Raw genomic sequence first — 22,232 nt, 5'->3', positions numbered from 1 at the left:
GGAGTTGTGACGAGCTCCGATGGCTTTGCGAACAAGGCGGCGAGTAACTCCCGGGCTGACCAACCACCGACACTCCGAGGCACGCGTCTGCACGCGTTTTGGGCGCATCTCATTCTCTATTTTGCTTGGCTTACAGACTAGGTAATACACCTCGATTCAAGTAGCTACAAGCGCATTTTTCGATTCCTTATGTAATACTTCGAGAAAGAATCGCGAGAGCGAATTCACGATTATATGCGAACGAACCCCGACAACTCCTTTCAAGCACTGAAGAGAAAGTGCGTTATAAGGAATGTCGCTATCTATTGAAATGGCGGAAAACCTTCGAAACGAACGCATACAGCTTTTGAAAAATCCTTCAGATTGTCACAATCTGACAAATATATGAGTCGTGCGAGGTGTTCACAATACCAACGATAGGACCCTGCGTTCCATCCTCCGCGAATAATTGTGAGATATACACCACGGCCAACTTGCCTTCTATAATTGTTTTCGATGAAAATGAGAGTCCCAGCACCACGATAAGCCAATGCGTCTTCCCTCGGGTGTAGGAATCGGATCGGCTATATAGAGGAGGATTGCATTGACTAAAGTAGCTCAACCTGCTGACAGTTCAATAACATAACAGAATATGCTTCCCTGACTTGGCTGACAAGAAGAATATCCCGACGAAGAGTATAAAACTAGTGTGACTTTTATGATAAAGATTCACCTGTTGTCGACTGCGTGAAATGCGGTATTTGATTTAGGTAGGAGTGGAAAAGGTTCAAGTTGACCAGGTTGTTTGATGAAAGTGTGGTGGATTCCAGAGCATAAGGATAACCGGTGTATACAGTTGAATACGATGGAAAATACCTCCCCAGCGATTATGAGTAGACGAGCAGGATTGCACAAGCGAACACACACACACACCGTTGGAAATACCCTTCAGACCAGATACCAGGCTACCCTGAATCTGGTCTTGCGCTCTTAAACTCCTGGATAAATCTAAAGCAGTTCAAATGAAGTCAAATCTATGAATACAATAGGCCCAAGGTCGGTACGACTTGATTTACGATAATTTTTGATTGCCAGCCTGAAGGCTGCAACCGTTTGTTAGGAAGAGAATGAAGACTCGTTAGCATCATCGTGTCTAATCCCTCCAACGACTCGCATTGCTGTTCCTTCAGCTACCCGACGACAATTGTGATTCCGCTTCTCCCACCAACCATCTACAACGCGATCATGGTTGTCAGCCCCATACATTCGACACGTTCATCATCCGGTACATTCACCCCGAGCAGAGTGGGTGAATACTCACCGTTGACCATGACCAACCGCCAAATACTTTGTGGAAGAACCTGGTATTGGGACTGGGCTGCGAATAGCCACATCATCTTTAATCCAGACGGAACGGGCGAAGTAAGTCCATCACCTCATCCAATCCCCCATTTACTGACATTTCATAGTTAACCTGTGCCAGCGGCGGCACCGTCTTCATGGCGGTGGAATTCAACTGGGCCCCGCGCAGCGCCATTGACATGCCAACGACTACCGGTTTCTTCAGTGCCGATGACCCGATCACATTAGGAAAATGCAAGATCGGCATAGTTCTTAGCAAGCGCCCTGTTGTGAACTCTGGATACTTCGCCGTTGGAGACAACACCTGGAGCGACGGCTTACTTTTCGACAATGCGTTCAAGGAAAGACAATTCACAATTACGTTTGCTCAGGGCAGCTTTGTCTCGGGTGGGGATATCAAGTGGAAGAAGGTCAAGGATCTCTGGGATGCGCCGAGATTCAGGTACAAGATGATTGTGGATCCTTCCCCTTACCCGGCACGAAAGGATTGGGTAGATCCGTCGTCAGTCGAAGCACTGGGCTTCTGGAACTGGAATTTGTTCTGTGCCGAGAAAGATGTTCTGTTTGTATCGAAGAAGGAGAAGGAGAAGGAGAAGAAGAAGTCATTCGGGGCGAAATTGCGAGTCTTTCTCAAGAAGATGAAGTTTTGATGTGAACGCCTTAGTTTAATTTTATGCCCGGGAAGGAGGAGTATCCCGACTTCACAAATGGACACATCTATGAAGTATCTAAGCTCAGCGAGTGTTAGCCGCTCCAAATTTCACTTCAACATCTTATTTCCACCCGGCATGTTCCTCCTAGGCCAGGCCCAGTGGGCATTTGGAATAATAAAGGCGGCGAAGAGTACAATTGGCGGCTAAGTGCCCCAAGCGGCCCCAAAAGTCACCGTACCAAAGAAGCCAAACACATCGAATCCAATTGGAATTGGAATGCCGTGTATTGTTATCGGTAAAACCGGTGGACCCCGCTCAAAGCCCATGGTATTCGAGTTTAGAAGTCGGCTTTCGTGACCGTGAGGCTGGCCGGTGCGTAGATACTCAAAATAACAAGTAGAGGGTAGTGAAGAGGATTCAGCGGTGAGGGGCACGATTGAACGTGTAATTTCGGACACGAGTGTTACTAAATACAGAGGGCTAGAGCTGTGTTTGTCGCCATCTCTCCGCTGGAAGGATCGGAAGAACCTGTGCTTGCAAAGGCTACCATTCATGGAGCGAACATGGCGGCGATCACAACGATACGGTTTTCGTCAGCCTATTAGAATGCCTATGCGCTAGTTCGGGACTCGGTTGATATCATTCCGAGTTTTCTAGCACGGCTATCTTTCCCCTGATCCCAATATGAAAAGACCCAGAAATGGAGGGTTTTTCGCAGAGCAATATGGCTCCTAAAGGTCAGTTGTCGAGAATGTGTAGTCCCGGGGCTCTAGACTACTTTGGATGCCAGGGCCACATGATCCACCTACTGCACGGTAGATTGACAGACGGGGGGGAATTTTCAGGTTGCTTTAAAATAAGGATGTGGGCCTAAGTGGGACACCAATAATGCTGGAGGCTTCATGTTTACTGGGGCAGCAAAGCCACAACAAGCTATTTAGATTTACTGCCACGAACAGACTCACAGAGAAGTGATTCACACAGGGTTAAGGCAGCAGAAAATGCAAAGGAGCCTGCAACTGAACAACAGTGAAATTCATAACAATCCGAATCTATCTAGTTCGACCCACAGCTTCCACTCGGCGCGAAAATAACATCATCAATATAAACCCGGCCCGTAACCGAATTATCCTCGAAGTCACACGCAGCAATAATGCTCAAGCGATCCTCGGATCTCTTCGGGGTATAGCTTCCGGTAACAGAAACCCACTTCTCAAAGTCCGACACGTACTCAGTGGCAACCTGGCCGATAGTCTCATTGCGGCCCATGTAGACGTAGACTAAGCAGTAACTGGCGCCCTCTCCGGGGATCTGAACCTCTGCGCTGAAGTCGTATTTCGTACCGCGCTTGAGATTCTCGAGATTTTGAGAGATGGTGTTGCCGCCGTTGTCAATGGCGGTTTGCAGGTTTCTATCTATCGTCAGTATTGGATCAATAATCTAGAGAAAGCAATGAACTTACAAATAGTATTCACCGCTGTAAGCACTGTCTGCATTGCTAACAGTCGCAACGTTGGCGGCAGAAGCGCGCCAGGGGAACAGAACGCCAGACTCGAAAGATGGGTTGACCACCGCATTGCACGCTGAGAGAGACATGGTGAATAATGTGTAACTTGTTATTTTGTTCCTGTGTTATCGTATCTAATCCAAGGAATTCAAGACAAGCTTTATAAGAACCAGTGCTCCGCAACAAGCTCAAGTCGCTTACACGACTTGAGACATTTGAGACAGGGGCGCGGGATTTGCCGACAGCCGTCAGGGTCGACACGGCACGATTTAATGCAACGCAAAGTTATTTTTCGCCCTTCCTAACCGCATTCGCCTCTTGCTCGTAAAGGAAAGCTATTCGAGGCCTTCATTCAGGTTTCGACTCATGGTCTAAAATCTGACGATTGAAACATGGCCTGTCGATGACCAATGTGGTCTGGCGCGTGCCTTAGGCCGCCCGTCTAAAACGGGTAGAGGTTACGGTTCCAGATCCTGCTGAAGGTTCATCGGGGGGTACTTGCCAATACTATTTTTGGAACAGTGTGGCTGTTGAGACCCTGTGGTGGTGTTTCTTCATACTAGTACCCGGGATACGTCACCCGGGCGGTGCTAAGACTGTGGCGCCTCCCATAAGCATTGTGGACCGATCATGGGGTAGATTAGTGTCTGGACCCTCCTCATTCTATTTTCATATAAGCTGAAGGCCAAAACATCATCAATAGGCATCGTGATCTGCAGGGCTTTTCTTGCAAGCGCTGATTGGGCGCCTAATGCAGCCGAATCCCGATGTCACTGTAGATTTGTAGAATTGATGGTATAGATCCTGGTGTTCAGGTTCCAGATTCCGAAGTCGCGTTTCACTTACTGCACAAATTCAAAGCACGCACGAATGCTGTCATCGTCTTGAAGGCTTCGAAGACCAAAGCAATGTGGAAAGAAATCCCCTGAGTCGAACGAGGGGCGAAAGAGAGAATATCAGCAACCCACGGTGATAAATAGTCATTATCCGCCTCCAATCCTCCGATATCACCCAAACAGAATTGTCAAGCTCGGAAACTGTTGAAGCACACCTCTGAGAGGTTTAAGTGTGCTTTCTCACTTCGATGAGGAGGCCTCCAACCGCGGCTCCAATCAGCCAACCCGCATCCCTTTTAGGCAGTTGACAAGCGATACGCTAACCTATTTAGGTATGGAGCCGTTGAGTCTAACCCAATTAGTCCGGTCATAGCCTACGCACGCCCAGTGTGGATGTTTGCCGATGGAATTCATCAGGCGCATACTCATTGCAATCAGAAAAAATTGGGGTAGATAGACGCAAATATAATACCCCAGGATTCTATTCCTCCCTTTAAATCGACTCAATTACTTTCATCTACAGCACCATCAACCTCGGCCACTAAATACTCAGAGCCTCTACATCCAACAGCCGCCGAAATGCCTGGCCTTACAGAGACCGCGACCACAACCACAACCACAACCCCAAGCACCAAGCCAGCCATCTGCATAATCGGCTCTCTAAACATCGACTTCGTCACCAGCACCCCGCGCTGCCCAGGGCCCGGCGAAACGCTAACAGCAACCTCCCTTACCGTGACAGCGGGCGGCAAAGGCGGAAATCAAGCCGTCGCGTGTGGCCGGGCCTCGTTCACCGCAAAGCAAAGCCAAGATGTATTGATCAGCATGATTGGCGCCGTCGGCGCAGACGATGTGTACTACAGCACGCTCCTCAAGCCAGCGCTGGAAGCATCGGGCGTCAACACCTCGAACATTGAGGAGTCTCGGGATGCGCAGACGGGGTCAGCGAGTATTATTGTCGAGGAAGACAGTGGGGAGAATCGAATTCTTGTTGTTCCTGGTGCGAATCATGCTGGGATGATGGGGGATGTGGAGCAGATTGTCAGTGCTGTTAAGGAGACGGGGGATGTTGGGCTGGTTGTGATGCAGGGTGAGATTCCGCGAAAGACGACACTGGGATTATTGGAGTATTTCAATGGCGGAGCCTCTGCCTCTGATCGAGCGCATGTGGTTTTCAATCCGGCGCCTGTATTCCCTGAAGGGATTCCAGTGACTGCGTTGAAGGGGACGTCTGTTTTAATTATGAATGAGACGGAGGCTGTTCAAATGTCGAGGTCTATTGCTGGGCTGTCGGTTAAGGATATTCCTACTGATTTGGATGGTTTGAAGCCTGAGGAGTTGGCGTCGAGGTTTCATGAGATGGCGGAGGTGCAGATCGTGCTTATTACTCTTGGGTCGAAGGGGGTGTATTTCTCGACTAGGAATGGCAGGACTGGAGCTGTGAATGGGGTCAAGGTTGCGAAGGTGCTTGATACCACTGCTGCGGGGGATACGTTTGTTGGATATTTCTCAACGGAATTGGCAAGATTTCTGGCAAAGGGTTCTTCGTTGAAGGAGTTTGATGCGGAGATTGAAGGTGCTGTACAGAAGGCGAATGCTGCGGCGGCGAAGACTGTTCAGCGATGGGGTGCGGCGCAGAGTATTCCCTTTGCATATGATATGGAATGAATGATTTAAAGTAGGGTTAGATTTGTGCTACATACGGGAGAATGGCGTTTTGTTTTCAGGACATAATAGAATCATCCGCATCTTCATCCGGCTCTTCATCATACCGCGCAATTCTCCATACCGACTGAAGTGCTTCTGTTTCTTGTTTCAGATTGATCCCCGTGGTCGCCGTTATTCTCCTTAGTCGTTCCAGAAGCACAGCCTGTTGAGACTCGTGCGACATGTCTCTTGCGATTAACAATAGACTTGCAATCAGTATCGGATCCCATTGCTCCGGAGAATCATTGCTAGCGGCGATTCCAGCGATGGATTGGGCGTGCCAGATATGCGACGTGAAGCATCGGGGACCGGGTAGTGACTTCAGTAGCCGGGGTTTATGCGTCAATAATAGGAGGGAGGTAATGTGGTAAACCGCGTTGGCGACCAGCGCCATTGGTGTGGTGAAGATGAGAATGGGGAATGATGAGGAGTGGTCAGGATCGATCTGATCCGCTTCGCCGCCACGGACGTCAACTATTTGTTGGGCGTCGACTGGGCGCTCATTGTACCATTTTTGACAGTCCGTCCAGAGAAAAGTCCATTGTGATAGGAAATGGGACTGTCGCAGGGATGGAAATGCTGCTAGTTCTGGGGAGCCAGCAGCCTGTGGAGAATTTACGTCTGAGGCTCCGTATATGAGGGCCAAAGAGTGTCCGAGGAGACAGAGCGCATGGTCATATACTCGATGGACGGTTCGAGAGTGCATATTCAGTCGGGTGGCGTGTATTGGAGAGCCATCACGATGAAGAAAGGAGCGAAAGGCTATTGATGGGGCTTTTGAGGTGGCGATGGAGGATGCGAGGTCTAGAGAGTCGTCAGTATATCCGAAATCGAATAATTCATCTCCGCATAACATACCAAGTCGGAAGTGTAACCAAAACAAAGCTTCACCCAGGTCTTCTGTCATAGACAAAGGAGACAAATAGCTGCCAGCTGATTCTATCCAACCTCTCCATCGCTGAAGGCCCAATGGCAAAAGATCCTGCAGCAGAAGGATAGCATGACCTGCCTGTCTTACCAAGTCAGGCTGGAGCTCCAGGCTTTCTTCTGCCTCCTTACGAAAGCGAATGCCATTGCTGATATCTTCTCCATGGTATGGTATAGAGAGAAGCGACCTCTGACCAGCGGATAGCGCAAGGATAGCTGCCTGTAATGGTCTGTTAGACCGCGAAAGGAGCAATGTCTGAACCCCAAGGGCACATTCGGGGTCCCCAACGTCCATCCAAGGACCGATGTGATAGCGAAAGTGCCGTAGCAAGTCAGTCTCTCGGCAGCTATGAGCCGTAGTCGGTCGCCTTGTGATCTGTTGAGGGCTGGTGAGGAAGCTCATATATTCGGGAATAGGATGGGTTCCAGAAGTTCCTCGTGGTGTGGCATTAAGAAATAAGTCTGGCGTGTTCTGCAGATTTTGTTGACCGGGTGAGAATCGGATTGGTACATTTGACGTTAAAATTTCGTCAAGAGGAACAGCTGTGCGGCTTTCGTCTGTACTCTGGTATGCAGGTTCATTCAGGCCACCGGAAATTTGTTGAGTAACAACCTGAGACTCGGGCGTTGTTTTTTCCTGCTGTTGGGATTTCCCCTTTCCTCCTGCAACTGGAGAGTCGTCGACGAACTATACCTCATACAATCAGTCACGTCCCCCAATTCTTCCCCGATGGAGACCTACCGTGATGGTATTATACAGCTGCCCCGTCCCGCCTGAAGCCGCACCAGATCGGGGGGGCACAAAAGCAAGATCAGCACCATATTTGCAAGTAAAACCCTTCACTTCACAATTGGCACACCGCGGCTTCTGCTCATCGCCTGGAACCAGTCAGTCAAAGCGCCCGAAGCTGGCACACGACACGTACATTTTCTCCGCCTTTTGCGGCACGTCAGACAGCCCGTCCTGACCCTCTGCTTGCCCGCAGGTGTGGGCTTCCTAGGCATGGTGTATGGCATGCATAACCCCGGATGTTGGAGAGCAAAAAGAGAGCGGAGCCTCCAGTGTCCCGAAGAGCCACAGACCGGAGGTTTCCGAGTTTGGTGGGGTCGCCCAAAGAGGCAGCCACACTCGACGCGGCTTGGACCGCATGTCGATTATATTTTGGAAGCTTGACGCGGACGCCACCCGGGACATCGAGATCTTTGTGGATTTATCGTGAGTGAATCTCGGTTGAGTCTTTCTACTTGAAGATTAAACTGAACGTTGAAGATTAATTATGGTACATCGTCATACGTCATTGTTATTCTCTAGACATTACTCGGGTATAGATCGCCCAGCATTCTTAAACTATCCCTATGTTCAGAGGGTCTCAATATATTGAGATCCCTCCTTCTTCTCCAAATCACGACCCGTCGCACATCCCATTCTCTCAATGAACGAGGTCAGGCCGACATCCCGCTGCGCTTCGCGCAGCAACTCGGCATCTCGCTCGCCAGTGTGGCTGCCGAAAACACGATCCATCTCCTCGAGACTGGCATTCTTGGTCTCGGGCAGGAAGAACCAAACCCAAACAATGCCAATGGCTAGGAAAACAGCGAAGAAAATATAGGTCCCCCACTCCCAGGCCTGCAGCATTGGGGGCACAAAAAAGGCAATGGCAAAGTTGTTGATCCAGTTGCTGGAAGCACCAATCGAGGCTCCCTTGGCGCGAATGGAGAGAGGGAAGATCTCCGAGACGAGTGTCCATGAGCAAGGGCCCCAGGTAGCTCCGAAGCCGGCAATATACACCCAGATAAGTGCTAGAGTCTGTATTAGATTTGTTCGTTTCGAAAGAATGGCAGACACTTACCAACAGCAGTCCAACCTGCAGCCACATGGTGAGGCCAGTCATGCTGGTATTTTGCCACGATGATTCCGACAATGACCATGCTGCAGAACATGACTAGGGATCCGACCAGAAGCATAGGCTTACGGCCAACCTTGTCGATGATCAACTGTAGAGAGTAATTAGCATGTGTTTCCACCTAGTCATTGTATGAGTCGACATTACCATTCCTGGAATCGTGCTGATAATGAAAACCACACCAGTCACTCCAGTAGCCAGCAGTGCAATGGTACCGCCAGTTAGACCAAGACTCTTGAAAACATTGGATGCGTAATAGATGACTAGAAATTGTCAGAAATGGGTCTCATCCCCGGGAGAGAAAAACTCACTGGCATCAATACCACTCCATTGCTGGAAGAACATGATCAGCCAAGCAGTGGCCACACGCTTGAAGTTATCCATTGTGCGCACGCAGTTGGCATACTGCGCGATCTGGTTCATGAAGATACTTTGGCGCTCACGTTCAGCCAACTTGGGTGAGTTGCGCGCAAACGCACGCTGCTCAAACACGGACTCGGCCTTGATTTCAAGGTACTCGACCTGGACCAATTCATGCTCGACTGGAAGCTTGCGCATCCAAGCCAGAGTAGCCTGAGCTTCCTCGTCGCGACCCTGCTTAACCAACCAGCGAGGAGAGAAAGGCATGAACCAGATACCACAGGCCAAGAAAAAGGCAGGAATACCCTGAATGATAGAAGGTAGACGCCAAGCAATGTCGGACTGCATCTCACCGGTTCCGCCAATATAGTTGCTGCCATAGCCAACCCAGAAGGAGATCATGATGCCGAGAATGGTAGCGAATTGGTAGAAAGAGACCAAAAGACCACGCATTTCAGGAGCAGCGAGTTCGGCATTGTACAGGGGACCAACACCGCTGAACAGGCCGACGCCCAAGCCAGTGAAGAAACGACCAGCGTACAAGAGAGCTGGGTTACCAGATGTAGCACCGACATAGAGATAGCTTCCCAGAACAACCCAGCAGCAAGCGAAAAACATGGTGTACTTGCGCGAGAAGATCTCACCCAGGATACCAGCCGAGAGGGATCCTACAATACCTCCCACCTGGAGAATGGATGTCAACCAGCCTGTAGCCGTAGATGAAGCCACCACAGACGGGAAATTCTCAGTAAAGCGGGTCATGACCAGAGACTGGCCAAGGACACCCTGCTGGTAGCCATATTCGAAACCACCGAGTCTGATTCCACGTTAGTCGAAAAGTTTTCCCCGCCAAGACAAAAACCACTCACGAAGCAAAAAAGGCAATAAAAATGACTTTAGGATTATCGAAGATCGACTGCCACATCGATTTCTTCGCGATCTGAACGCGCGGAGCAACCTCCACGTCAACAGTCGACTCAGTCATGGCGAAGAGGATTCAATACCACCTAAGCTGATCAAAAAAAAGGGATTCTCCACAAGAAGATCTGGGGAAAGGAATTGAAACTACGGGGAAGTGAGGGACATTATATCTGATTTCCTACCCCAGTCCAACATGCCACCACCAGAAAACCTTGTCACCGTCTACCCCGGTTTGTCCTCGGCGTCCCGAGTCGCGTGGTCACACCCCGTCAAAAACACAAGAAACGTGGAGGCAAAAAGCAATTGCGGAGAGAGCCACTAAGCCACCTCTGGGCGTGCGTAGGCTACGCTCGCCGTTTCGGGCGAAATATCGGGATCGGGTGGATCCACTCGGGTTGCAAAGGGGGAAATGGAGCCAAAATCCCGTGCGAAGGCTCGGACCCTGGCCGCCCAGAGTCTAGTTTTCGGGTTGCGTGCAATTTTCGTGACTGTTGGTTTCCACGGGTGAAACTAGCTTTGCGGATTGTGGGGTTTGCCCTGTTTGTTTGCCTGCTTTGGGAAATCGGAGGCAGGGTTTTGCTGTTTCGGTTAAGTCGATGCGGAGAGATCGTGTGGAGGTGGATGCAAAGTTGACGCCAATTCTTCAGAATTGAGGACGATGGGAAGGATGGGGTCGGGACTGGCCGATGAGATGGCTTGGCCAGTAGGGGCCAGTAGGCAACAGGAGATATAAAGAGTCCGGTGAGTGAACGGGGTGTAGATCTGGGGTATTCACACTGTGCATTGTTAGATTGGAGATGTATTGGACTTCTTTGCCGCTGCTATGCAGCTCTCTGCTCCCTTTGGTGGCTGGCGCCGTCGCCACAGATAAACACTATGCCATCATGGACAATGATTGGTACACGGCTGGATTCGTGCCGTATCTGATTGCCCTCGATGGAGACGTGGACGTTCTGGCCCTCGCGTCAGGTGAGAGTGCGAAAGACTAGCTCTATACAATCGCTGACCTTCCAAGATACCGCGAACTCTTGGCAACCTCAAGTAGCGCTCCACGCCGTTGCAACTCTAGAAGCTGGCAATCTGAGCTGCATCCCCGTTTACCCTGGTGCTACTTGGCCATTGATCAATACTCCTCAGCGCTTCCAGGCATGGGAGACCATCCACGGCAAGCTTCCCTGGGAAGGAGCGTTTGCGCCGTACAACGAGACCTACGAGGCCGAGGGTAACGATCCTACTTCGGGAAACCCAAACAGAATTGTCAAGTCGGCCTTCAAGGAGGGTTTCCCGAAGGGCAAACCAAACAACTCGACTTCCGCTGCAAACTTCATGGTCGAGATGGTGCATAAGTACCCCGGCCAGGTGTCCATTTACTCTGCTGGAGCTCTGACCAATGTGGCCCTGGCTGTTCGCATGGATCCTGAATTTGCATCGCTCGCCAAGAACCTGGTGATCATGGGCGGTTATGTTGATCTCAACATGCTCCAAGTTACCGGGAGTATCATGCTGGCTGATTATCAGTCCGATGTGAGTAAATTGTTTCATTATGCGTCCCATTCACTAATAATAGTATCCAGATCAACCTGATGATCGACCCCGAAGCTTCCAAGATCGCCCTGACAGCCGATTTCTCCGAGATCATTATCGCTGGCAACGTCGCGAACCAGGTTTTCCCTACCCAGGAGTTTGTCGACGAGATCAAGACAGCCGGAAACCCCTACAGTGAGCTCTTCGCCAACTACTACGATCTTTCCTTCCCCTTCTGGGATGAGACTGCTGCAGCTCTGATGGTCGATCCTTCTCTCGCTGTCAACCAGACCACAGGTATGTCACTCATGCCTTTTAAAGGGTCCTGAACTATGTTTAATCATCATTATCTAGTGTATCTGGATGTCGACACTTCCTATGGTAGTCCCAGTTACGGCAACATTCACGTCTATCAGAAGGCTCTTGCGCCTGCTGGTATTCGTAATGTGACTTATGTCTTTGAGGTTGATGCTGACAAGCTGAAGCAACGGATTAAGCATTCGCTTATGCATCCTAAGTCCTGCGCCGACTTGTAGACGTTAATTTTGTGGTTCCATGGTACATATTTGTATATACTGAAACAGCTCTTAGAGAGCGGTTGATGCGTTGAAATAGACTAAGTGTAATAAGCCGCTGTTTGAGGCAGACATGGCATGGCTATCCAAAGAAATTCAAGTGTCTTACTTTTTGCTCGACGCCTAGTTTCCAAGGTTCATTTTCGCCTCTGTATCATTTGGCCCACATTAGGCTTTTCATGGCTATCCACGGGTCGCAATCCCACCACCTTGGGGTAGCGCGGGTCTCCGTGACTAAGTGACTTTCAACTCTGGATCCCGAACCAGAAGCTCCACTCATTACCTTTTCTACTTTTCTACCCCAGATCTCAATCTCACCTTCACTAGACACCACCATGGACGACCCCGTCCCACCAATTCTTCCCAGTGGGCGGATACCCGATACATTCAACAGTGCAACACCACTGTTCGAAGAAGAAGCTTTCCTATCACCTGGGACATTTTCAAGCGCCGACGAATACGCTGCTAACCCACGGTTCCTGGAACTCCAAGAAGAGTTACGCTGCGTCCTCTTCTCCGCAGTCGCAAGTCTTGAACCAAGCTCATATACATCACCCGCACCAACAGATCCACTAGACGGCCCCGGGCCACGCGCATCACACCAAAGTCTAGACTTCACCCGAGTTTCCATACCGAAGATCCGATTAATATACTACCTCAAAAACTGGATCACGGAATGCGCCCCATACCTGGATAAATTCGACGAGGCCCGGCATTTCGGGGTCCACATCCCTATCCTAGCGCAACGATCTCCGACATTATTCTATGCTATTCTAGCTTTCTCAGCCCGGCAAACCGAGCGCAAAGCATGTCTCGATAAAGCCTACGACAGCCTGGAACTCTACCAGGAATCTATCCGCCTCTTAGGACCATGCCTCCAGGCGAAAGATCCGAATGTCCTCGTGACAGTCTGCATCCTCGCAGTAATGGAGCTAATGTCCGTTAGCCCACGCGACTGGCGTCGACACGTCGAAGGCTGTGCCGCATTATTCGACTCATTCAATGTAAATGGCCTATCAGGAGGCCATTTACAAGCTGTATTCTGGTGCTACGCGCGTATGGAGTTGTGCGGAGCGATAATCTCGAACGGGGCCGAAAGCACAGTTCTAGCACTTGAGAAGTGGGTTCCAGCGATGCCTGAAACATCAACACCAAAGGAGAGAGAAGATATGATCCGTGATCTATTCTGCGCAAAGGGTCGCATCAGTCCCGACATGCACGCCAACTGGGCAGTTTACCTCTGCGCCAAGACCTGTGACCTTGCATGTCGACAAACCAGACACATAGAACTAGGTGAGATAGTCTCCGACTCGCGCCCATTTACCGAGCAATGGACTTCTCTCTGGGAGGAACTGCAATACTGGCTCGAAACACGACCTCCAGCCATGCTACCCATCAAAACCACGGGAATAGGAGGCGGACAGATATTCCCTGAGATTTTATTTGCGCATTGGGCCGCTATCTCGGGGAACCAGTTATATCATGCATCTTGTATCATGATGCTTGATATGAGGCCGACAGAAAGCGTGCTACCGCCGGGTAAACCGCATTTCTCGGCGATTTGGCATGCGAGGAGGGTGTGTGGGATCTCGTTGACGAATCCGCATAGTGGGAATTTGATCAATGCGATTCAGCCATTGTATATTGCAGGGAAGTTGCTCAGTCATCATAGTGAGCATGTGGAGGTTGCGAAGTTGTTTAAGATTGTTGAGGAGACGACGGGGTGGGGGGCGCTATGGAGGTTGAAGGATCTTGAGAGGGCTTGGGGATATGAGCCCGGGGAGATACTGTCTGCGATATGAGTTCAGCACCAAATGCAGCATGTTACAAGATGCATTGTTTGCTAGAATAGATAGCCATCGTGTGACCATGAATGCAACGAGTGACAGGAGTAACCAATATGTGAGAAAGTAGCCGCTTGGGTACTTAGGTCAATCTCAGGTTCGACGAGGTTGTTTTCCAGATGGGAGATTCAAGTTTAATACATATATATATATGAATTGAAGCTGCCCAGTCTACGATTAGTGGCATTCCTTGAGTATGCAGGTCCCGACACGGCTTACAACACTGGGTAGGAAAATATATGTTAAACTTCATTTTTGTTTTGAGTCCATCGGGCGGAAACCTTGGATATATATATATATATGATATCAGTGTTTACAGGCACATGCGGAAAGTTGAGTGCCTTTCAGATTTATCCATCATTTTTCCCTGTGAAGAGCAACAAGATCCGATCGGATCAAAAGTACAGAAGAGGATTTATACACATGTGGATAAGGAGATGATGAGGCCGCAGACTCGGGTGGATAGTTCTAATGAGTTTTGCCTTACAGCCCATTGACCGAGGTCTCAGCTTCACCCGCTACTAAACACGGACTATGATTATGCTCAAGTGCTCGACCTTAGCGCAGATCATCTCCAGGCCTTGAGATTGGCAGGTCCCTTCTCGTAGTCGATACCTAAAAGTCCACGCGTATGCCTTGATGCCTTGAAGCACCGCGCTCCAGAAACCCTAGGTAGGTTCTAAGCGATGTCCACGAGGTACTCCAGGACTGTCTGTAGGTGCCTACGATTCGCTAACTGATCTCAGCGAAGAATTTGACCAGCCGCCTGAGCAAGAATGCTACGATTGCGATTGGAAATGCCGATCAGGTGTCAAACTCGGCCTGGAGAAGAGATTGCATTCCAAGACACACGTGGAGCTAGGCCTCCATGTCTCACGCCTGGATCGCACAGTAACATTTAAAAATATCTTTCGTCCAGGTGAATGGTCAATTAGGCGCCAAGTACTAAGATTAACCCATTCCTGACCCTCGGTCTACAGTAAATGACTAGCCTTAAAAAACACCCGCCAAGACCGTTAATTTGGTGGCGCCTCAAAGGGTCAAGTGGCGAGGCAGTCAGAGCTCACAGGGAAAATGGAGGTGGCGGTGGCTACCGGCAGGGTACTTCGTAAATACAGGAAGATGGGAAAAAAACACTCGACCCCACACCCAGACACCGCACTCTGGGGACAGCAAAAAACACAGGTCCAACGCCCTGTCACCCCCTGAATAACCTCAAAATCAGGGTCTTGCCAAGCCTCCCCTCGACCAAGACACTCCATTCCCCAAATCCACAAGCTACGCGGCGCCCAGATCGACTATACCGCTTGGCACGCCATAGTGTCTCTCACGGTCGAGACCGACTGCCGTGTGTTGTGGGGTCACATTGCCCAGCAAATGCCACACTGGTTCCCGGACCGGTTCTAGAGATGAACGGAGACGTGTTAGGGGTTGACATGGCAAACCAGACAGAATTTCTTTGCATTCTACGTATTCAAGACCTTTGCACAAAGTTTGGAGGTACCCCTGAACAGCACATAGAGCGTAAAGTCAATCGCTTACTCCAAGGTAATTATTGGCCCCCGATCGGGTTATGCTCGGAATTAGGCGTGCCGAGACTAGCGAGTGTATTTCAGGAGACGTGGAGATGAGCGTGGCTTGGACAGTGTTCATTAATTCTGTTCGACTCTCCACTTGGTAACGTAGTCGCCTTGCTTGGCTATTCGCGGCAGTTAGTAGGACTACCGCATGAACTTAACAGCTTCTTCTTCGGGCGGGATTGAAAAGTTAATGATTCTGATGGATCTAGACCGGAGTGGCAATGGGATCGGCAATGGAGAGATGGTCTATCCGTCTTTATGCTGATCTTTCATGTGGAGGAGGGTGGGCGAGATTCTATGGAGTTCGATAGGATGATTATTCTGGAGAAAATGCTAAGCCTTGAGTAGAAGGTCGACCGGGTCTGATTCTGCGTCTGCTTGTGGTCGGGTTAGTTCATAACGAGGCTTTACAATGCCGGATGATCGGCAAGGATCGGGACAGTGCTGACGAGTCAAGGTTGATCGAGGACTGTGCGGGGGGTGTTAGGCGTGTAAGCTCATGGAACGGTTAATTTTGTGGATGTTGCTATAGGATAGTTAAGATGAAGCTATGTCATGGTTGCCACCTGAACCAGACTTGCAGGTAGGTACGGAGAGTTCAAAGTACAGACGGAAGGTGGGAATCATAACAAACATAAACGAGTACGGTGCGTAAATAAAACTAGAGCGAATGCGATCGGCAGAACGGAAATTAGAGTCAGATGCCCCGCCAATGGCAGGCCAGGCACAGGTCCACTATGGCTGGCTCTTGACCGCTTTTAGATTAGATCAGGACCACATGGCGCGTTTGATATTTCCTGTTTTTTTTTTTTCCTTTTTTCTCAGGAGACAGCAAGGTTACTGTTACTCGCGGTACACTTCACGGTGTACGGGGTTGTCTAGATCTACCTCGTGTCTTTTGGGATCTCTAGGTCTCTGCCTCATCTCTAGCTGGAGTATAGCGGACAGAACAGTCTGGGTCCATGCACAGCTGTCAGGGGTAATCCGTAAGGGGCGCACTCGGATCCCCGAAACTGAGACAGGCCTATTTGGTTGCTGGTAAGGTAACTCTGCACCATAATTACCTATAATACGTATATACGGTCACACTGTTTACTCCCCACTCCTGCCCGAGCCGTGCGGGCCAACCAAGACTGGGAAAACACCGGGTCTGTAGGTAACATCCAATGATACGGCTGTGCCTGAACGCCTGTCTAGACCTGAGCCCCGTATGACTATGAACCGCTATGAACCGCCCAGGGGTAATCACGATCAGTGGATACAATCTCCCTTTTCTCTGCCTGTTTCTCCCCTTTTCCCTCCTTTCCACACACCGTGCTTGAGTCTAACAAAAGGCCTTACGTGCCCCCCATACTCTCCTTTCTCAACCCACGTTCCTTGATACTACCAACTACCACCGCTTCACTCGTTCAGCGGGCATTCATTCTTTCGTGTGGACGCAATTCTGAATTCTCATCATGAAGGGTTCAATCTTTGCGGCCGCGGCCGTCGTCGGCTCTGCCATGGCTGACAGCCACCTCCACCGTCGCCACGAGGCTATTCACCAGCGTCGTGATGCTTCATCCAGCGTGCCCGCTCTCAGCACTTCGGTCCCGGCTCTCGACCCGGAGCAGACCTGTGGCTGCACCACCAAGGTCATCACCTACTACGGTTCGCCCACCTTGGTGCCTATCGAGGCTCCCACCTCGACTCCCACCTCGACTCCCACCCCCGTGTCGACCTCGACCTTGACCAGCACCGTCCACTCCACTAGCACTACTACTCAAACTGTGACTGTCACTCCCTCGGCCGTTGCTACTGCTAGCGCTACTCCCTCCACCTCCACCGTCGTCGTGACTCTGCCCACCAACGGTGTTACCAGCTTCTCCTCCACTGGTACCTACACCATCCCGGCCACTACCATGACCGTTACCGACACCACCACGGTCTGCGGTGCCACCAGCACTGCTGTCCCCAGCGGTACCCACACCATCGGTGAGGTTACCACTATTGTCGAGACTGGCACTGTTGTGACCTGTCCCTACGCCACTGTCAAGCCCACCGGCACTACCGTGACCAGCATCATCGAGTACACCACCTACACTTGCCCCGTTGCTGGTACCTACACTGTTGTGCCCGGCACCGTCACCTCCGTGCCCTCGGCCACCACCATTGTGTACCCCACTGCCTCGACCATCACCCCCGGTGTTTACACCAAGCCCGAGACCACCATCACTGCTACTGTCACTGATACCACCTACTACTGCCCCTTCGCCACTAGCACCGGTCTCGCTACCTCCACTGCTCCCGCCGTGGCCGCTACCTCTACCGCTCCTGCCGTGGTTGCTACCTCCCCCGCTGCCGTCGAGACCACCGCCGCTGCCGCTACCACCAGCGTTGTTGCTGCCACTAGCTCTACCTCCACCGCTGCGGCCTCCACCGGCACCTCCAGCAGCGGTCTGACCGGCTCTGGCCAGCTCGGTATGACCTTCTCTCCCTACACCTCGTCCGGCGCCTGTATGACCCAGACCGAGGTCACCAACAACCTCAAGACCATCAACGACAAGGGCTTCAACCTTGTCCGTGTCTACTCCACTGACTGCAACAGTCTCGAGTACATCGGCTCGGCCTGCAAGTCCCTCGGTATGAAGATGATCTTGGGAGTCTACATCGAGTCCTCCGGCACCTCCGGCGCCCAGGAGCAGGTTGAGGCCATCACCTCGTGGGCTCAGTGGTCAATGGTCGAGCTGATCGTCGTCGGTAACGAGGCTGTCTCTTCCGGCTACGTCACCGCCGCCCAGCTTGCTTCCTTCATCACCTCCGCCAAGTCCTCCTTCACCTCCGCTGGCTACACCGGCCATGTCACCACCACCGAGCCCATTGACGTCTGGGAGCAGTACGGTGCTTCGACCCTTTGCTCCCCCGTTGACATTGTCGGTGCCAACATCCACCCCTTCTTCAACTCCCAGACCACTGCCGAGCAGGCTGGTACCTTCGCTCTGAGCGAGTACAAGATCCTCCAGAAGCTGTGTGGCAAGGATGTCCTCAACCTCGAGACCGGCTGGCCCAACGGCGGTAGCGCCAACGGCGCTGCCGTTCCCGGTATCGCTGAGCAGAAGACTGCCATCCACGCCATCGCCGAGGCCATCGGCTCCAAGTCGATCTTCTTCTCGTACGCTAACGACGACTGGAAGGCCCCTGGCGACTTCGATGTTGAGCAGCACTGGGGCTGTGCCTCTGTCTTCTAAGCATGAACTTGCTACGACAAGGGTGTTTTGTTAAAACTGTACAGGATGAATAGGAGTTTTTTTTTCATTCTTGAAGTGATCTCCAGTTGGTCCCATGGGCCGGGGGAGAGCCGTGATCTTTTCTGTTTCTCTTGTCTGATATCTTGGACGTTTTACGTGGTAGATACACCTTTTATTCGACGTTGTCTACTGACCTGGTTGCATCCATTTTCTATTTCTTTTTGCTCTTTGCGTTGTTTGTATAGGCTTATATTGACGCATTTGATGAACCACTGCATATGTAGATGTAGGTGTAGATCTAGTTCGAGTGTAGTCGCATTTCTTATCTCCGACATTCTTGTGATGATCCAGTATCTCCGTGGAATGTGTAACACAACCAGCAGCTTCCAGGCCTAGAACCATGCTTGCCTACTATGCCTCCCGGCTGCAGTCACCCATTCAATTGCCAGGATGTCTTCCCTGCTTGAATTCTGCAAGCTTCCTCAAGGTTGTTTGAGACCTGTATTCGACTCAGTCCCTGGTGAGACCGCCCGCTATGTCACAAATTGATCCAGCCAACAGATCCAAACCAAACTTTCCCAGGATGTCAAATTCCATTATCCCGGAAATACATCTCCGTCAAGCACAGGTGCCTCGCACTTTACTGCGACCATGTTTTTCCCACCGGATCACTCATCCTTCACTCAGACCCGCACAAGCTGCAGGACACCTTGAATCCCAGCCCTCCTGCAGCCGCCCATACCCAGTTGCATCCTCGCAGGGGTGTCTTACGGTTGAAACAGTCATTATGTACGGTTCCTGCAATTCCAAGCCACACGGAAGTGAGGAGTCACCGCTGGTTCCAGCATTCCATTTCTTGCTGTCGACTTGTTCTGGTCGTCCAAGTATCCGTCAATCACACATGGTGACGTCGGCTCCCAACCTTGGACAGATATTTCAAAGCTGTCAGTACAGGATGGCACCTTGGAATGGTTCGAAAGCCCCGGAGATAGATAATTGATGTTGCATGTAATGTCCTTTGATGATATATACCCATTAGAACGTTATTAAGTACATGGCAAAGAAACACTCCTGCCCCGGACCCGAGTTGATCCCCTTGACATCCAAATATGTGCAATGCATTTCGTTTATTCGGCTTCCCTCCCCTTCAAGTCCAGTCTTGGAACTAGACTTAGTTCTGATGAGGGCAGACCTGTGGTCCGTTAGTACAGTCCTCTTCTGTTTCTCTGAATGAACCCCCAAGGTCATGGGAGGCGACTTACTCCGATGGTGCTGTTTCCTTCAGTCACGCACTCGAGGGGATAGCAGCAAGCCATGGGCTGGCCCCAGGTTGCCATCTTGCTGCAAGAAGAGGTGGGCTGTGCAAAGTTTGTGGTTAGGGACTTGTATTCTTTTACATGCTTTGGGTTGGGGGTTGGCTGACCTCACGGCATGTCTCTGCGGCCTTGGGCATAGCATAGGAAAGGCTGGCGAGGAAGCCGAGAACGAAGACGGAGGCGCGCATTTTGATTTGGGGTTGAGTGATATTGCGATTGAAAATGAGATTGAGTCGGAAGGAGGGCTGCTAGATGGAAATAACGTTAGCAGGGTTCAATGCAGATTCGACTTGATCGGAATAAAGGGATGAAATTGGATCGGAAGGCAACGAAGAAACTGAATCGAAACGAGACGGTTGCGAATAGATTAGGCACGATTGAGGTTTTGCGAAGATGTGAAAAAGAAAGAACATTTACATACCAGTTATGGGAAGGAGCGACGATATTCTTTCAAACTGTGGAATGTACGGTCACTGGGAGGTCTTATAGCATTCCTGACGTTGTGACGCGCAAGATGGGGCCGACCGCCACACACCCGTGGAGTTGGTGCCGATCATCGATGTAGGTGAAACAGGATCTACAGGGGGAGCTGAGTAAGATCTTGGGATTGTTATTGGTTATTTAGCAGGGGATGGATAGTCTCTTGGAACGACAAATGGTCTAGATGGGAGTCTTCTTGATTCTTTGGTCGATGAGGCTGGAATCTGTTTCAATATTAGTGAAGGGGAATGTTCTGCAGGGTTTGGAGAATATTGCTCCAATTGTTCAGATGGTTCAACGATAATTTTAGTAGAGGCTATGACCCGAGGCTATGAACTACTGTTCTAAGCGAGTGGTAGAACCATATCGTGGGGCTATCTTGATGAGCTAGAGGTGGCTGCTGCGATGGAACCTGGAGTCAAGGCACCAACAAGTCCCAAGGAGATGAAGACACCAAAGACACGCAATATGAAGATCTTGGCGCGGCTGGTGTTTCGTGCCTGAACCTTTCCTTATGGGAGGACGTTCTGCGAGGGGTGTGCTGGCGGGGGCTTGGCGGGGGCAGGGCTTTTTGCTGGTGCTTCCTCGTCGGGTAGGGATATGCTGTTGGTGGGGCACCAAAGGGGTCTAAGTTATCATCAAGCTGTCATATCATGGGGATGTCTGCAGTAGAATAAGTTTGTGGTTATTTCTGGGTTATGTCTGCAGGAAACCGGGCTATCTCGTGATCGGGAGAATTCGGGGATATCCTTTTGAGCTTCTAGAGTTGCAGAACAGTCGGTCATTGACGAGCCTTTGAGTCAAGGATCGCTTTCGCTTGCGTATCGTAGATTAGAGAAAAGTGGAGTGTGCTCCAGAGCGGGCTGCAGATCTCTAGCGCTTGGAAAGTGACGGAAGCTATATGTTCCCGAGGTCGGCAATAGAGTCTAAGGCTGAAGAACATCATAAACAGGTTATATCTTTTTGAATTTCTGTCCAGGACTCAATCTCTAATCACCCGTGACTTCGGCCTAGATTGCAGTTCGCTCTCGGCTGCGATTCCCTAGATATAAATGTCTCCACAACAAGGTGGACATAGCGAAGTGACAAATTCGCCTCAGTCATGTGCTATCGTTGCACTTGGCTTGCTCACTGTAAGCACTAACTAGCATTTCCAGAGGCGAGAGTTTGAAGTTCGTATAGATATGACAGTTGGTGAACCATGGCTGTCAAAATGCCAACCGAAACCGGAGGCGTTGCCTCGCGTGGCTGACGTCTCGAACTCTCCAATCGCGGACTCCGGGACTAAGTACGCTAAAGCTAAACCTCCATTGAGGGCGTTGTGGCGCCACACTAGTCAGCCCTGTGGTTGGCCCAAATCGCTATTCTCCCCGCCGGGGATGCCGTAGGCTAAAGCAAGCGCATAAATCTTGCCTGAATGTTGGCAATTGCTGCCGGTTTGCTCTGAATGGTGAAGTGTTTACGGACTTGGCCGAGTAGAATGAATATTGTTCAGAGATCTAGAGCTGATAGATGGTAGACCAGGAATTG

The 22,232-nt window shown here is 50.7% G+C and overlaps 9 protein-coding genes across 9 annotated transcripts; 5 read left to right on the top strand and 4 right to left on the bottom strand.

Moving 5' to 3' along the window:
• Nucleotides 1-1,478: 1,478 nt before the first annotated feature.
• Nucleotides 1,479-1,991, top strand: N7443_003234 (uncharacterized protein; the record flags this gene model as incomplete). The annotated part of the gene is made up of 1 exon (XM_056883290.1): nt 1,479-1,991. The coding sequence occupies one exon, from the start codon at nt 1,479-1,481 to the stop codon at nt 1,989-1,991; it is 513 nt and encodes a 170-aa protein (XP_056745131.1).
• A 1,059-nt stretch (nt 1,992-3,050) lies between these two features.
• Nucleotides 3,051-3,590, bottom strand: N7443_003233 (carbohydrate binding domain-containing protein; the record flags this gene model as incomplete). The annotated part of the gene is made up of 2 exons (XM_056883289.1): nt 3,051-3,405; nt 3,457-3,590. 2 exons carry the CDS (start codon nt 3,588-3,590, stop codon nt 3,051-3,053), a joined length of 489 nt encoding a protein of 162 aa, XP_056745130.1.
• Nucleotides 3,591-4,916: 1,326 nt separating this feature from the next.
• On the top strand, nt 4,917-6,005 carry N7443_003232 (ribokinase; the record flags this gene model as incomplete). Its single annotated transcript, XM_056883288.1, has 1 exon — nt 4,917-6,005. One exon carries the CDS (start codon nt 4,917-4,919, stop codon nt 6,003-6,005), a length of 1,089 nt encoding a protein of 362 aa, XP_056745129.1.
• Nucleotides 6,006-6,060: 55 nt separating this feature from the next.
• On the bottom strand, nt 6,061-7,374 carry N7443_003231 (uncharacterized protein; the record flags this gene model as incomplete). Its single annotated transcript, XM_056883287.1, has 1 exon — nt 6,061-7,374. The coding sequence occupies one exon, from the start codon at nt 7,372-7,374 to the stop codon at nt 6,061-6,063; it is 1,314 nt and encodes a 437-aa protein (XP_056745128.1).
• Nucleotides 7,375-8,331: 957 nt separating this feature from the next.
• N7443_003230 (sugar porter family MFS transporter) lies at nt 8,332-10,220 on the bottom strand (the record flags this gene model as incomplete). Its single annotated transcript, XM_056883286.1, has 5 exons — nt 8,332-8,771; nt 8,822-8,966; nt 9,023-9,138; nt 9,199-10,052; nt 10,105-10,220. 5 exons carry the CDS (start codon nt 10,218-10,220, stop codon nt 8,332-8,334), a joined length of 1,671 nt encoding a protein of 556 aa, XP_056745127.1.
• A 733-nt stretch (nt 10,221-10,953) lies between these two features.
• N7443_003229 (uncharacterized protein) lies at nt 10,954-12,216 on the top strand (the record flags this gene model as incomplete). The annotated part of the gene is made up of 4 exons (XM_056883285.1): nt 10,954-11,125; nt 11,172-11,680; nt 11,731-11,977; nt 12,035-12,216. 4 exons carry the CDS (start codon nt 10,954-10,956, stop codon nt 12,214-12,216), a joined length of 1,110 nt encoding a protein of 369 aa, XP_056745126.1.
• Nucleotides 12,217-12,590: 374 nt separating this feature from the next.
• On the top strand, nt 12,591-14,057 carry N7443_003228 (putative C6 transcription factor; the record flags this gene model as incomplete). The annotated part of the gene is made up of 1 exon (XM_056883284.1): nt 12,591-14,057. One exon carries the CDS (start codon nt 12,591-12,593, stop codon nt 14,055-14,057), a length of 1,467 nt encoding a protein of 488 aa, XP_056745125.1.
• Nucleotides 14,058-17,136: 3,079 nt separating this feature from the next.
• On the top strand, nt 17,137-18,906 carry btgE (putative cell wall glucanase (Scw11); the record flags this gene model as incomplete). Its single annotated transcript, XM_056883283.1, has 1 exon — nt 17,137-18,906. The coding sequence occupies one exon, from the start codon at nt 17,137-17,139 to the stop codon at nt 18,904-18,906; it is 1,770 nt and encodes a 589-aa protein (XP_056745124.1).
• A 1,171-nt stretch (nt 18,907-20,077) lies between these two features.
• Nucleotides 20,078-20,410, bottom strand: N7443_003226 (uncharacterized protein; the record flags this gene model as incomplete). Its single annotated transcript, XM_056883282.1, has 3 exons — nt 20,078-20,098; nt 20,169-20,264; nt 20,330-20,410. 3 exons carry the CDS (start codon nt 20,408-20,410, stop codon nt 20,078-20,080), a joined length of 198 nt encoding a protein of 65 aa, XP_056745123.1.
• Between the last annotated feature and the right edge of the window lie 1,822 nt (nt 20,411-22,232).

The sequence above is a fragment of the Penicillium atrosanguineum genome (genome assembly GCF_028827265.1).
Source record: "Penicillium atrosanguineum strain IBT 20685 chromosome Unknown utg000002l_segment0_segment0, whole genome shotgun sequence".
Lineage (NCBI taxonomy): Eukaryota > Fungi > Ascomycota > Eurotiomycetes > Eurotiales > Aspergillaceae > Penicillium > Penicillium atrosanguineum.
The sequence above is the reverse complement of the archived record's forward strand: the minus strand, read 5'-3'. Positions and strand labels throughout refer to the sequence as shown.